Raw genomic sequence first — 15781 nt, 5'->3', positions numbered from 1 at the left:
AAAAAACACCCTACTTAAAACTTGCTGTAAGGCTGTCTGGAGACAAGTCCTAAGTCAGAGAATTGTTGGGTGGATAAGCTCCTCTATGAAATTGATAGAGTCAGACTGTTGCAGAGGCCATCTTCAGAATGCGGTCTGAAATAGAACAGATGAATAATCCCCTGGACATGCCTGTTTTTCTTGACCCAGTCTGGTGAAGTACAGTACCCAGCCATGCCTCCCCACCTCTTCAGTTGCCTGGGATCTAATTGCAAGGTGAGTCAGATGAGTGACATGATCCAACAGGGAACTTTCTGCAATGAGGTAGTTTTCAGCTGGATCAGCTGATTGTGAAGCCACAAATGAATTGGATCAAATTCCAAATCCAATATGAGAAATGTGGTGGCAGCACATAGTTGTGGGTACAGGGTTGCTACATTCTCTATCAGCTGTAGTTACCCTGAAATTAGATGCGATTTGAGACTACCTTTGAACTAGATTCCTTCCTTTTAGATAGCCAACTCAGGCAGCACAAGTCCCATTTCAAATGCAGTAGGAAATAATACAAACATTTTGAACTACATCTAACAAAGGAAGCTTAACATACCTTTTTAAAATAGCATACTCATTATACTACTCACACATATGGTGGAAAAGCTGGTTTTCATAGCCATCTGAGGGCAAAGCCCACACTTCGTGGACGTGTGCTGTAACCACCATCCATTGCTGGGCCATGGAAGAGTCATGGGACAGGGAGAAGAGGGAGATACAATATAATACAGAGTATTCAGAGGTCTCTCCTACTTCACACTGTGTTCAACAGAAAAAAATTGCTACAGAAACAAAACATGTGCCATGACTCCAGAGCCTTAAAATGCTCCCTGAGTATAGATTATCTTTTTCAAAATGTTTAGTAGGGTGTTGCCTGGGAAGTAAAGTTGGGTTGGAATCCTTTCAGGTTGAAGGCAGTCTAAAACCCCAGTTCCCCACATCTCTCATGTTTGTTCTTACTGCAGGACTACTGCATAAAAGCTCTGCCTCTTTTGAAAGGATTCTTATAATTCATTTTGAAACCCATCAGAGGGAAGGGATGAAAAGAGAGGGGATAAAACAGGCTCTGAGAACATCTACCATATGTCTTTTGTGAACATAATGGGGGATGATGAATGGTGAGGACGTAAAGCATCCTCTGAGAATATCTAGCAGATGTCATTGAATTGAAGCGGAATCCAAAGAAAACATGCAATTCCTTAAAAGTAGTCAGTCCTAAGCAGTACATCAATGCTGACCTGCATCAGCTGCTGAAAACAGTTGTGGATAGGGAAAGAAGCTGAAATTGATATCCTCAAAAAAATTTTTGTAGAATAAGGAAGTGCCTAGTGACTGTAAATCCCTGTGGGCACAGGCTTGGTGTGCAATTTTCATCTGATGTGTCAGAAGTCTGCCTAATGCATGCAATCCCATTCATTATTGAGCATGGTTAGTGCTATTGATTGCATCTAATGTTTCTGCACTGCAAACAGTAGTAGTGTCTTTCTCATTGCTTGTTTGCACTCTTGTGATGTGCTCGTATCGCTTTTAGATGTCTATGACTATTCCCTCACATGTGTGCATGTGCCCTTTTTTGCTTAATTTGCGATCCAACTAGTTCAGAGCAATTAAACAGTACTAAAAGTCCTTAAGGATAATGACTTGAGTTTTACTTGACAGCAGGAATAGGCAGAACATGTCATATCCTATGAGTCAAATTGTTATCATGGGATACAGCCCATCAAAGCCAACAAGATACTCGTACAAAGTGAAGCAGCAAGATAACAACTGTGCAAGCAAAGGCCACGGGATATTCAAGGTCCTGTGAGAACTGATAGCCGCTGATCTCGACAGGATCTAACCGTGGAGACGTGGTCAGGGTCCTGTGCTATGCTGTGAAAGACGCTGTCATAACCCTCCACCTTCGCTGCCAGGCCGCCTCCTTCAGAGGCATGACGGCATCCACAACGACAAGAGCCAGTCAGCCCGATGTATAGGCAAGCTCTGAACATTGTCTTTAGGGAGCGAACGTGTCTGGGCCTGAAACGGACTCACCTCCTAACTAGGGAGGCACGAAAGAGCTCAGCAGAACTAAACAAATAAATCCCCGCTTTGAGCGGCCCCGCCGGCCCTAAACTGCCCGGCTTAGGGCGGCGGGGCTGGCAGGGGCGGGGCCGGTGCTGGCGGGACCCGGGCGGCAGGCGAGGCCCGGCGAGGCCCGGCCCGGCCAAGCGGGGCGCCCGCCCGCCGAGACCGGCGGGGTTTAGGCACAGCTCAGGCCGCGGGTGCCTGCAGCGAGGGCCTGCGGCGCCTTCGCTCCCCGGGCGGGGCGGGGGCTGGAGCCGGGGCCTGGCCGCGGTCTTCCCGGCGGTGGCGGCGGGGCCAGCCCCGGCTTCCCAGCATGCTGCGCGCGGGGGGCTGGCTCCCCGGCCCCGGGAGGAGGTGGCGGCGGAGGTACCCCGGGCGGGAGGAGGAGCCGCCGCCGCCGCCGCCGAGGGCTTCTCGCTCCGCCGCCGCGCTGCCGGGAGGGGTGGACGCGCCGCGCCCCCGCGCCCCGCGATGCCGCTCTTCGCCACCAACCCCTTCGATCAGGATGTGGGTGAGTGGCTTCCGCGGCGCCCAGGCCCGGCCTGGCCCGGCCTGGCCCTCCAGCCCGGCCTCCCCCTGAGGTAACCCCGCGGCCGGCCCTCCCTCCGACCCCGTTCCCGCTCCAGCCCGCCGCGGGCGGCCGACCCGCTCCTCCCGCAGCCCTCAGCCGCGGGGCTTGCTGGCGCCTGCCCGGCTTCGCCGGTGGTGGGGAGCCGGGGGCAGCAGCGGCGACCCCGCGGCCCGGCCGGGCCGGCGGTCACGGTGTGGCGGGGAGCGGCCGGGCCGGGGGCGCCTCCTGGCAGCGGGCGGCGGTGGCTGCGGCCTGGTCGGTGAGAGCGCGGGGGCTGCGGCGGGCCCTGCCTGGCTGCGAGGGGGGCGAGCACGGGGGTACCTGGGGGAGGCGAGCTGGCCTGCTCGGCAGGAGTAACGTTGCAGCATAGCAAAACACGTAGCGAGAAATGCTTGTGCTGGAGTGTTGCTGAAAGGATGAAAAGTATAAAGCACCATCTACAATTGCTTCACAGACGGGCATGAGAAAATTGTCAAAGCGTTTTGTATTCCGTGCTTTGAAGTGAATTCCTGTGGGAGCTTTCTTTTTCCCTTTCAAGTGAAATTTGTCGGTCAGTGATCAGGTTTCATCCTCACCTTGCTTGTTCCGAGGCCAAACTAGATGGAGAGGAAACGTCTGGCTTTTACTTGACAAAAGTTGTGCTTGATTCTGATGTGTCCAAACTGAAGGTAAAATAACACATAGGCAGTTAAAAATTCGTTTTGCACATCTGATTTGTGATTGTGTAATACAGTTTGTCTCCTACCTGCTGCTGCTGTCTGTTTTACTTTGAGTGATAGCAACTTTGTCTGGGGACTTTTTCTCATACGTTGATAACTACCCCCCATGCCCACCCTAGGTTATTTTCTTGCGGCAGTGTAACACTGTTTTTTCTTGGCACAAATTTCTTTAGTAGCCTTATACTTGCTGTGTCTTCCAACTACAAATACATTGTTTCTTTCTTAATGTTTATCCAACTTTAGAAGTCAGGGCTCGAATTTAATTCTTCCAGCTCTTCAAAAAACCAACTCAGAGCTGTTTGAAAAGTATGTACCTTTGGGGGTGGAAGGGTTAATGCATAAACGAAGGACTGTAACACAAATTCTGCACGTATATGTTATCAGGAATTCTTAGTCTGCTGCATCTTAAAGCATAACTTGTTTTTCATTTTGAACACTTAAGAACACTTTTCCACTGAAGACTGCTCTTCAATTTATGATTTTCTTGGTGGCAGAGTTGACAATGACTTATTTTGAAAAGTAGTAAATAATTTTTCCTAATTGTTTTGCTGTCTTCTAGTGTAATTTGGCAGTTGAAAATGAGGAAGAGATTGCACTGCTTGCCAATTTTCCATGGACCATTAGAGGATTGAAACATTGGTAATATTATCTGTGAGATTGATTTGAACTAATAAGATTAAAAAGTGATAGCTGAGGTTCTGGCAAACGTTCACGTTTTCACTTCCTAAGGCTGCTGTCTAGCAGTGAAGAGCAGACTGCTTGAATGGGTTTCTCCAGAGTGAAGTCTGATAGATGTGCTTGTCAGCACTCTTAAGTTTCATAATGCAGGGTAGTAGCACCCAGCTGTTACTTCAGTGGTTTATTTGCTGTTTTCTAGGTGCAGAGGATGCCAACACCTTACCTACTGTTCTTGCTTAGTACAACCACCTGTAGGTATTTTTCAAAAGCGTTATTCTGCATACTTTATGAGCACAGGGAAATAACCACTCAATCCCAAGCTGTTTTTGGAAAAGCAGAGTGGGCAATGGGCTAATTTTCACCAGTAAACACACCCTCTTTCCGTTGGCCCCTTTTGTGGTGTGCTAGGGGGACCGAAGGAGCAGCAGGCTATTCAGTTGGTGTCAGCCTACTTTCAGGAGCTTGCTGCCTTTATCCATCACTTAACTGGATTTGTGCCAGGGAGACGGGAATGATGAAGTCTCCCGGAAAGTGTCCCTGGGCCCTTCTTCCCCGAGGCCCCTTGGGAATGTGCTATTATCTGGATGAGCTTCTTGGCAGGCTTCGTAAGATAACGTCAGCTGTAAAGTAACTTCTCATGTTCTCGGGAAACTTCCAAAAGTTGTCAAGCAGTAGTGTTATTTTTCAATTCTTTTTGCAGAGTGGAAGTTGAGTGCTCTGCTTTTGTTGTTGCCCAGCAAGAAAGTTTTCTTTTGAAAATCAGATTCCCGAAGGAGGAAGGCAGTCAAAAGCTATCCTTAATTTCATATCAATTTGGACATTGGTGTAGTTGGTAGTATTGCTGTGGTAGTTGTGCATTTTCATCTACTGGACAGTTAATCAGTACTGTGTAATAGTTGGAAATGATTTTGGAACCATTTAGGATGGTGGATTGCAGAGAACACATCTGGAACTAAGTTGTTTTCCACTGTTTTGAGGAGCATAAGTATCTCTAAGTTCAGAAGGAGAAATTTGTCAGTTTGTCTGGCCAGCCATCAGCATTTGGCTAGTTCTGTTAGCGTGCTCCTGCTGTGGAACCTGGTCATCCGTAATAGCTTACCATGTAGTGTCAACTTTGTAGAGAGATTTTGAGGGGTGCACCTCTTCTTTAGGCATGGTTGGCAAAAGAATGTTAAGATGACTGTTAAAGCATTCTTTAATATTATTAGTTTAAGCTGCCCAGAGATTTGAGGAGGTAAGCCATTGTTATTCTCAAAGAGTCCAAATCTCTGGATGAAGCCCAAATACTTCTTGTTTTCTGAACCCTCTTTTTACCATATTTAGGAATATTTCAACAGGAAGGGATGCTAATCAGTGGTGGAACAAGTTGATGTGGATTTTCACAATCAAGTCTGGGAGCCTTTGACAGTGTCCAAGTAAGGAACATAATATTGGAATTTAACAAAAGAAAAAGCCTTCAAGGCACTGGACTGCTGAGATTATAATTAAGAGCCTCTCATCCTCCATTTAAGGGGTTAGAATTAATGGTGTTCTTACTAGTTTGATGGGAAGTCTGTTTCTGCAATATTTCACAACCTTAATCATAAAATTACTCCCAGAGAATTGTTCCTGGGAAATGCAGGTTTAAATGTAAGTTTGATGCAGGCAAAATAATGGTGCAATGTGCTTTAAGAACCAAAAGACTGTCTGCTAATCTGTCATGACGGGCTAATTAGTAATGTAGCAGTGGTTAGGCTAGGTTTGATGAGCTTACTGCTGAAGCAGTTCTGAAGTGTCATTCAGATGTTATCTCAAGAATAAAATCTGTAACTCTGGACTTAATGTGGTGCATACTTTATTCTAACTTGATGTCAAGCATTGTAAACTTAATCTATATTGTAAGGAGAGAACTGGAAGAACTTTTTACTCCCTGCTGTAAGCTTAGTATTTCTGAAGTTTTATAAGCTGCAATGAATACAGGTTCTGGTATGAGTTGTCATAAAATCACACATGATATTAAGAGGGGGTGTTTAAAAAACATGGAGGTTTTTGCATGCTTTTTCTCACTTATGCACAGTAAGAGAGGAAGGCACTTCTTGGATTTGCTTTGGATGTTAGTCTAGTTCTCAGTGTAGCTGGTTTAAGGCACCACAGGCGTGGGAAGAAAGGAAAGATTCAGGCTTACTATTTACAGCAATAGGAAATTAAGCAGGTAGTTTAGTAATGTAGTAGAACTGCCAACCTGATACAACTTGCAATGGTTTTTTCCACGTTTTATTAACTATAGTAGTTATTGACCATTTTATGCTTACGACTCTAGATGTTTAATAATATGCATGAATTACATATGATTGTACGTATGATCGGTGTACGTATGATCGGTGTATAGTCTGATGTTATTAGAATGTAAGAAATGTTTTGACCATGATTCACATGGTGCAATTTATTGTAATAAAATACTCTTGCTATTTTTAAACTCATTATTCTTTAGATTTATCCCCTTGGTTAGTCGACATCTTCAAAACCATCCAGTTACATTTGTCTCTGAGCTGGGCTTTTATCTGTTTAGACCAGGTTTGCCAAAAGGAGGGAAAATTCTTGCAGAGGAGATTCTTGACCCCAGATAATTATGGAGACTGCAGACTGAGAGTTAACTTCTGGCTGCGAGGGAAGATGAATTCCAAGGACCAGTTCAGCTTGTCATGAGGCTGGTGCTTTTGCCCAAGTTGTCCTACTGCTTTTCTCAGCATTATTTTAGGGAGAAGGACATTAACTGTAAGCTAATAGATAGGCTGAGTAGAAAATGCATGGAAAAGGAGCTATAGCCACCTCCCCTTTCAGTTATTTGTAAATCTTTATGAAAGACAAGAACTTCTCACTGAAGATACCTTCAGTGAAAAATGGCAACACTGGTAGGATAAAAATGAGTGGAATACCCCTTCTGTGTAATAGTCAACAACAAAAAAATCTTTTCCAGTATCTCTTTCTGAAAATGAATCACCGGACTCTGAGTTCAACTGAGCAATTTGAAGCGAACATAGTATGTTCCACAGGCAAAGGAGTTTTTGTAGACTGTACTTTCCTGGTGATTATTTTTCTTTCCTCCCAGGGAAGAGATGTCATTTTTAAATGCTTCCCCTCATTTTATCTGTGACAGTGTGCATTATAATATTGAAATTCAGAAGAATCAAAGTAGTTCTCCAACATGTAAAATCTGTTCTTCTAGCTGATAAAAATAACACTGTATTTGTGAAAAGTTAAGTCTCTTGCTGATCTTCCTTCTGAAGTGCTGCTTTTACTATGGCTTGATTCGTGGCGCTCTGCAAATAGATCCTGGCACTTTTTATTAGTGTAACATGCCTGTGATGCACCTTGTTTACAGAGTAATCATCATCGTTCTCATATATCTCTAACGTGCTCACCTTCCTGCTTTGCTGTAATATTTCTGGGTGAAAGGTAATTTGAGTTCTGTGGATTTGCTAGGGTTTGCATAAGACTTCTAAGCATCTAAATTATTTTTCCCTGGCTCGTCTTACAGTTTTCAGCATTGTCTTGCCAGATCTCGAATCCTTTTGTCTTCATTCTGCTCAGCTTACTGAGTTGAGCGATGTCTATCTTGGCTAAGCTGCCTCATGCGTGGTGAGATCCTACATAGCCTTCTGAGGGAAGGACTTGAGGTGGCCTCATGTCAGCTCAGTCACCGCTGCTTGCTTTGCCTTGGATCACCTACCAGTGCTTTCACAATACACGTTCCACAAGTGCTCCCATAAGGACTTTTTAGAAATACTGTAAATGGGAATACAGTTAAACTGAAGAAGTTGGTTAATAGCTTTACTGAAGTTAACGGTTCAACAGGGAATTCTAGTTTCTTTCTATGGTGACACGGCGTGTTAGAGGTTATTTTCAGTCTTGTCTAAATAGAATCTGGTTGAACAGTGCAGTTCTGGGCATGCTAGTGAAATGCAGAGGGGTTAATATTAAAGCGGTATTTTTTGTAGAAAGGGCCAACAAATGCATTTGTTCATTTTATTTGACAGACAAAAAGAGCAAAGTTAATTACTTTTAACTTCAGTGATGTGGAATGGTATGTAATCAGAATTTCTTGGTGAGTGACTGCAAAAAGAAAAATTTGCAATCAGTTTCAGTCTTTCAGGACTACTTAAACTATATTGAAGAGATGAAGTAGTTACATTTATGTTTTTACAATGCTTTGGAATTTTAGTATTTGCATTTATATAGAGAGCGGGGAAGTTATTTCTTTAGCCTTGGGAGGAAAACAAGACTTTCAGTGGGAGAGGGGGAGAGAAGGCTGAGAGGAAGTGTTGAATTTTTTGTTAATTCTGTGGTGTTTACATTGATACAGTGGATTTTTGAGGATTTTTAATCATGCTAGAAATTGGTTGTAATTTTACTCTGAGTGAAGATTTTCTTTGGACATTCTTTTGAAGACTTTCTGTAGCCATTTTTTTTTTTTGTAACTTCAGTTACTGAGAACTTCAGTATTTCATTTTAGAGATGTGCAACTGGGGAAATGGAGTTATACCCGTGAATGGAATAAAAACGAATGCCAACTAGAATAACTAACAACCTTAGTGAAGTAGAATATTCTGACAGTTTTTACTCATATTTGTTTTAACGCCTTCAAATCATGTACATTTTAAGTGTTGGGTTTGGGGGTGTTTTGATCTGTTTTTGTTATTTCTTGAAATCCTAGGTGGTTCTAACATCTTTGCAACTTTGTAGCATAAAAATAGCTTAGTTCTAAGCTTGTAATTTTTAAAAAATAAACTTCAGTAAAATCTAAAGCTTAGAAAGCTCAAACCTGCCAAGACTTCCCTCTAAAAATGTTGTTAGCAATGGCTAGTCTTTTTCTGCTTTAAGAAATGCATCATACTATTCACTGCAGTATCTGAACACTGATGAGAGTATTTACTCTTGCAAGATTCTAATAAAGCAGTAAAATGCTATTGGTAAGATGCAGAACTAAGGCAGAGGAATCAAGTGACTAGCACATATTTACATGGAAAATCTGCAACAATATTTATATTTCTCTGACCAGCACCTAAACAGTCAACCACTAAGACTGGCAGTGGATTTTTTTCAGCATGTACTACATTTCTTCTGTTTAATAGTACTTTATAAATCTGATAAGTTTCTTTTAGGACAATTATGAATTATTTGAAAATTACTACTTTTTTTCTTCTGGGAAAAGTTTGCTTTTGTCTTAAAATGATCAACTACAGTTGTGTTTTGTATGTGATGGAGAACTTCAAAGAGAATCATAGTGCAAATTTTTTTGCTTTGGTTATAATTTCTAAATAATGCATAAAACCAGGGGAGAAAACAGAATTTTATTGATGCTCCAAGTCTTCAGATTTGTGTAAATTGGAAGGAAATGGGGCTTCAACAAAATTTAGTGAACTTTACAACAGAAGAAGGAGCTGGTTTATTTAGGTATCCCAAAAGAGCCCATGCAAGAGGCTGGGTACTTTTCACCACAACCAAAGTATAGGTAATGTAATTCATAGATTTAGATCTTTCTGGCCTGGCTTCTGATCAATAGGTGTAACACTGTCTCCTGGGTTTTTGGTACTGTATTTCAGTGAGACTAGGTGGCATTTATACTGAGGAATGGCATTCTCTTTAGAAGGCAGACGATGTTCAGGTTTGTATAAATGTTATTCAGAGGTTTAGTTGGAAAAAAAAGGATAGAAAATATGTTTGAAAGTATGATTTCAGCATCTAGGTATCTTATTTGAAGGAGATTATCTTCATTGAAAAATTTTGAAGATACAGACACAGCTGAGATTTCTATCAGAGGAGATGCATTTTGCATAAGACCACTTTCTCGATTATCTGTTTTAGACATGACTTATGGTTACTTTTGTGTGGTTGAAGTACCATTTCTAACTCAGGAGTTACGAAGCTGTGAATTGTTGGTTGCTGAAGGGTGTGTTGTAGGGAAGTACAACTAATGCTTACTTTATTCTTTTTTATGTTTTCCTAGGTATCTGTTTCTTTAGCTATAATACATATTAGAGACTGAATGTTGGACAAGATGGAGTTGATCTGGCTCGGTATGATTAGTGTTATGAGTACAGAAGAAGTATAAAGGGAGAAGAAGCTTAGCGATCCCACGCTCTGCGCCTTGCAAAGCTGCTGAAAAATGTGATATGTTGGTTTTGTGTGTCTTGCTTTTGTTTTAGGAATTAAGTAAATTGCTGAAATTATTTAGAAAGATATTCTTATGTTGTACAGAACCATTGTTGTCAAAAGAAGCCATAGTTCTAAGTGTACTTTTCCTCTGAGGTGATGGCGTTTACCACTTTGTGTGTCTGTCTTTGTGGAATTAGTTGGAAGAAAACAATTTTAAATAACTCCTAGAAAAATAAAGGTGGAAGTTGAGGACCTATAATGAAGAAAAAAAAAAAGCGGTCATACAATTTAAAAATTACTAATTATAGTCTGAGGTGACGTAAGATTTTATAGTCTTGCACTGGTTAAAGTTACTTTGTTAATTTGTAGGCCTTGCTTGTGCTAGGAAAACAATGCCTTAGATTTGAGTGACATAGCTTTATGGGAAAGAGCTGTTTCGGAAAACCAGAGACAAAGTTCAATCATGTATAAGTCTGTCACGTAGCCCTGTTTTGCTTTGTGTTTGACATAGCATTAATAAGTTTTAAAGAACTCTGATTTCATGAAGGAGCCAGAGCTGTCTTTACAAGTTGTTTTAGTAAAGTCTGAAATGTTATCTGATACTGGCTTGGCATTCACCAAGTTGAATAAGATTTTATAGCAATGATGAGGTGGAGGGATAGGGTCTGAAGTAAACACTAACATTGCTGTGGCATATTTATTTTTGATCAGAGATAGAAGATAAAGAACATTTCTTGTTTAAGTTATCTTCTATCTGCTGTGCTAACCTACCCTAAGATTTTAAATACAAATGTCTGTTTTTTCCCTCCCTATCAGAGTCCCTTTTGGTACTAAGATAGAGTCTGACAGTGACATGTCAGTGGTACCTGAAGGTACCAGTAGGATGCCAGCTGTTAGTCAGGGTAAGCAAGTACTGAATGCACATAAAGTTTTTCTTTGGCTGTGAATGTGTGCCTCACATAAGAAGAGAGCCCATCCATGGGTTTTAGGTGAGAATAGTGTAAGTAATTTAACTTCAGTAGCTTTAAGTCATAATTTTGTCTACCGAACACTGATGCAACATAGGAATTTTGACAAAGTGTCTTTATTGCTCCTGTTCCCAGAGTGGTGAAGGGTGATAGTCACTCGCTAATGCTCTGAGGGAGATAGTGGCCTTTTTTGTAGGCAGTCAGTGTCAGATAGTGTACCACTAACATTCACAGTATGCCATTAACTTTTAACAGCCCTTGTTTGAGACAGAGTTTAACTGAAAATCAGGCAATTTTTTTTCCTCATGTCTTACGATTAATAATTTTATTATCTAAGGGAATTAATGAATGCTTGTTACTACAGAAGACAAAGTACACAATGAAACTGGATCTCAGGCTGAAGTTTGGTAAGAAGCTAGCTAGTGTTTGTTAGTGGAGGAAATATCCTGACTAATAAGGGGGAAGGCATTGCAAGCAAGTCGCAGTTTTTATACAGGACTAAGTTCAAGTTCCAAGAAGGAATATAGCTGTGATAGAACACTTGTAGTTGTACTCATGGATAAATTTGCAAAATATTCTCATTGAGAATTAAAATAAAGGTTGTAATTGATGTGGTTGATATGGATCAAGGATTTAATCAATCACCATCTTATTTGTAGTTTTAGCCAAACTATTTAAATTAACATAAGCCACAGTTTGTTACCTTAAAACATTAAGCACGCATTAGTTTACTTTTTGGTTTGTAAAAGTTGTAACTGATTGCCATGCCATTTCTCTCTGATGATGCCTTGAGGCAAGAAGGATCAGTTGTTGCCAAAAGTACAGACAACTGTCTGTTATGTGGAATAATGGAAAAGGCTGAAGTTTCAGTTCCACTGGACTGCTCAGCTCTCTTTTGAAGGATGTGGTAACTGAAGTACAGCATTAAGCATGAGTGAGTGGTGTAGGTTTGCGAGGCTGCATGTGAGCTCTGAGCCTGGTGGGCACTTAAGGCTGTGGAGAGCACGGTGCAGACATACTCTGGCTGGAGTTGGTCCAGCTCCAGCAGAACTGACAATGAACTGAAACAGTGCAGTCCTGGAAGTAAACTGCCTCCATGCGGTCTGTTTTGTGTGTTTCTGAACTGTGCTTATCAGCTGTTTTCAGTATTAGGAATGCAGTGTAGGCAACTCAGGCTCTATGTTTCAAGAAAGCGGTTATGATGCTTCAGAGTTGAGGCTGGCTTTGGTAGCAGTACAGCTGCTGTTCTCGTGGACCGTGACTACAGAAGTCTGTCCTGGCCTGTGATGGCTCTGTGCAAGACATTCAGTTCAGGTGTCTTACCATGTGTGGCACAAGTATTCTGCCTACAGATGACTGAGAGCTGGCTATGTTAAAACAATAACAAGTAGGAGAAGTACAATGCATGGTTCTCCTATGGGTTTTTCCTTGCTTTCCCTCCCCACCCCCCCTTCACCACCTTGCTTGTATTTATAAGGTATCCCCAACTAAATAATTGAATTCTGGAGTAATGAAACAATGTGAATTGATATAAGCGGAGTACGGTCTCATTTCTCTGTTCTGATGTTTTGGCGCTGGTATGCTGAGTGGATTCTGCCGCTATGGTGTTCCTCTCTATTTTTGCTTCACAGCTGACGTTTCCTTTATGAACAAGATGTAAAAATCAAGAATTTCTCTGATTGTTAGCTATACTAGTCCTAAGCATGATTTGGAAAAATAGTAGACTGAAAGAAAAATAAAGTGGTTGGTTGATCAGCTGGTGTATCTTAGTGCTAGATGTTAGCATGGTGTCTACCCAGAATTTTTCATGTTTTTATTGATTATGACTATCTTTTGTAATCAACTAAGTTTTCTGATTCAGTTTAGAGAGAAGAGGCAGTGCTCTCTTACTTTATTTGAGAGGACATACGAATTGTAACTAACTTCCACTTAGGATTTCCCAATGCTGCTTTGTTGTTTTCCTTGCATCAGACAGTACAACTGATGTGTTATAATTCTGCTTGTATATGGCAGTGTTTTTTTGCTTGGAAATACCTTGAGAACATGTAACTATAGAGCTTTGCTCAGCTGCATTTTTGTTCTGAATTAAGAAACTAATTAAGTGTAACCTACTTCAACTTGTAGGACAGAGAAACTCATTCATAAAGACAAGCCATCAATTTTGGGATGAATAATTCCTTGTAACTTTTGGGGATTAGATGTTTTGCTTTGTCTTTCTCCTCTCTGCAGCCTTGCAAGTGCTAATATGGATAATGAATTTTTCCTGGCAGATAAATTTTTATAAGAAATTTTTGTGCTCTTTCATAAAACTAAGTAGTCCGAGACATTTCCTGAGGGATGGTACTCATTGTTGAGGCATATTTTGTGTTTTGTATATTAAGAGGTGAATATTAGATGAAACAGAGGTAGGAAACAAAGTCTGTGCACTATTTTGTGCCCATTCTCCTCTGCTTGGTGAATAATGGAAACTGCTTTTGCATTCCCTTATGGTCTCCAGCCCTGATCTGATCTATCAGTGTTTAGATAATCTTCCATTCCGATGCAGTGTAAGGCTCGGTTTCCTTTAACACTTTTATTTATCATTATTCTCTGTGTACCTAAGCTTTTCTGGGGGATAAATAGGGAGGGAGTCTCTATTTTTCTTCTGTGGAATCTATTTCTTCCACCTACCTTCTCTATTTCTTTACTCTTCAGCAGGGACTCTGCTTGTCCTAGTCAAAGGATTTGGAGGAAAGAGTCCCAATGGCTTCTATGAGATTAGCTTTGGTTTAGCAGTCTCCATAGCTGAAAGAGACAGTGGAATATATCGTCCAAAGCAGAGATGAGAATGGGAAGATAGAAGTTTAGTGATTATTAATGAATTGTTGAATCCCCCTTGCTGAATTGTAATACATAGAAAGGAAATGCAAGACACAGCAGTTTAGCATCCGAGGAAGTGGTAAATGTGGTTGTACCTGACTTTGCAAACAGTGAACCAGTGCTTTGGGTATTCATATCCTATGAAACTTTATAGTTCCAAATGGAAAAAAAAAAATCTATTGGTAGCTGTATTACTTTTGTCATATTCTGGATGTATCTTTATTATGTGAGAAAACAACCCCAAAATATATATTTTCTTATGAGTTTAAACTCATGGCCACAAGTGAACATTCAAAAATTAAAAAGAATTAGGTATAACAGTTTAAATATTTATTAAATAAAGGGATTTGTCATGCATTTAACAATATACAAAGAGGTAATATTGCAACATCTTTGTTGACAATTTTGTTAATTTTTTTTTTAAATTTGTATTTTGATTTACTTATGCTTTATTCGTCAGAGAAAGCAACCAGTGAGATGAACACTGCAGAGGACTGGGGCCTCATCTTGGACATCTGTGACAAAGTTGGACAGTCACGCACAGGGTAAGTGACTTTAGAAGTTTCCTCCCCAAACTTTTAAAATACTGTTATTTCAGTCTGATACTCAGATAAGAGGAATGAAATTTTTGTTATCTTTTATAGACTTTTGCAACAGCTTGGTGTAACTTAAATTTATTACACGTAAAAGGAAAATGTATGGATTTTCTGCTCAAATATTTTGCATTTCTTCCTTTGGAGATACCGATGTGTTAAAATTAGGACTTATGTACAGCAGCTTTTCACCAGTGTAACAGGATAAATAAAGTGGTATGTTTTAGCACTGTCACTGTAAACCCAGGAGACTCCATTAGTGATTTTTGTTACAGAATCATAATCTAGGCTGGAAGTGACCTCCAGAGGTCATCTAGTCCAACCGCCCCAACTAGAAACAGGTCTAATTAGATCAGGTTGCTCAGGACCATGTTGTGTCTTGAATGCCTCCAAGGTCAGAGTTTCCACAACTTCTATGGGCAATATGTTTCAGCATTTAACTACCCTCACAGTAAGTAAATAAATAAATAATCCTGCAATCTGATTGCAATCTTCCCTGTTCCAATTTGCCTGTTGCATCTTGCCCTATGACCGTGCTGCTCTAAGAAAGAGTCTGGCTGCCTCTCCTGTGTATTCTCTGATTAATTAGTTGTAGAAAGTCCCCTCTTAGTATGCTCTTCTCAAAACTGAAAGCAGCTCTTCATCTCTCCTTGTATGTGACTCTCCTCTGACCATCCTGGCAGCCCTCCCTTGGACTTACTGCAGTGCATAGATATCCTTCTTGCACACAGCCCCAAACTGGACAAAGTACTCCACGTGGAATCTTACAAGTGCAGAATGGAGGGGAAGGATCATTTCTCTGGCCCTGCTGGCTGTGCTGACCATTTGTTTGACCCAGGATGCGGTTGGTTGTCTTTGCCAGGCTGCACTGCTGATACCTGTCGCGCAATAGAACCTGCAGATTCTTTCCTGTGGAGCTGCTTTTTAGGTGGTCAGCTCCTGGCCTTTTCTGGTTCAGACCATCAGAAATGCAACACCTTGCCCTTGCTCTTGTTGAACTCAATGAAGTTCTAGTCTATCCATTTCTCTAGCCTGTCCAGGTCTCTCTGAATAATAGCCCTGCCCTTCAGTATACCAATTGCTTCCCTGCAATTTGCTGTTGTCAGTGAAGTTGCTGAGAGTGCACTGCCTCCCATCACTCAGGTTATTAGTGAAGATATT

At 41.3% G+C, this 15781-nt stretch overlaps 1 protein-coding gene across 10 annotated transcripts in view; it reads left to right on the top strand.

The window, feature by feature from the left end:
- The first annotated feature begins 2452 nt into the window (after nt 1-2452).
- Nucleotides 2453-15781, top strand: part of STAM (signal transducing adaptor molecule) — a 37195-nt gene continuing 23866 nt past the window's right edge. Inside the window, exons 1-5 of one of the 10 annotated variants that reach the window (XM_074834595.1) lie at nt 2942-3336; nt 3947-4026; nt 4265-4316; nt 5389-5480; nt 14488-14572. In XM_074834595.1, the coding sequence (XP_074690696.1) occupies nt 14505-14572 (68 nt within the window). In that variant the 5' untranslated portion in view covers nt 2942-3336; nt 3947-4026; nt 4265-4316; nt 5389-5480; nt 14488-14504. Of the gene's footprint in view, nt 2609-2941; nt 3337-3946; nt 4027-4264; nt 4317-5388; nt 5481-10103; nt 10122-14487; nt 14573-15781 lie in introns of those variants that run through there. The other 9 variants (XM_074834624.1, XM_074834609.1, XM_074834603.1 and 6 more) reach the window with 9 other exon arrangements.

The sequence above is a fragment of the Strix aluco genome, chromosome 1, assembly GCF_031877795.1.
Source record: "Strix aluco isolate bStrAlu1 chromosome 1, bStrAlu1.hap1, whole genome shotgun sequence".
Classification (NCBI taxonomy): Eukaryota; Metazoa; Chordata; class Aves; order Strigiformes; family Strigidae; genus Strix; species Strix aluco.
The sequence above is the reverse complement of the archived record's forward strand: the minus strand, read 5'-3'. Positions and strand labels throughout refer to the sequence as shown.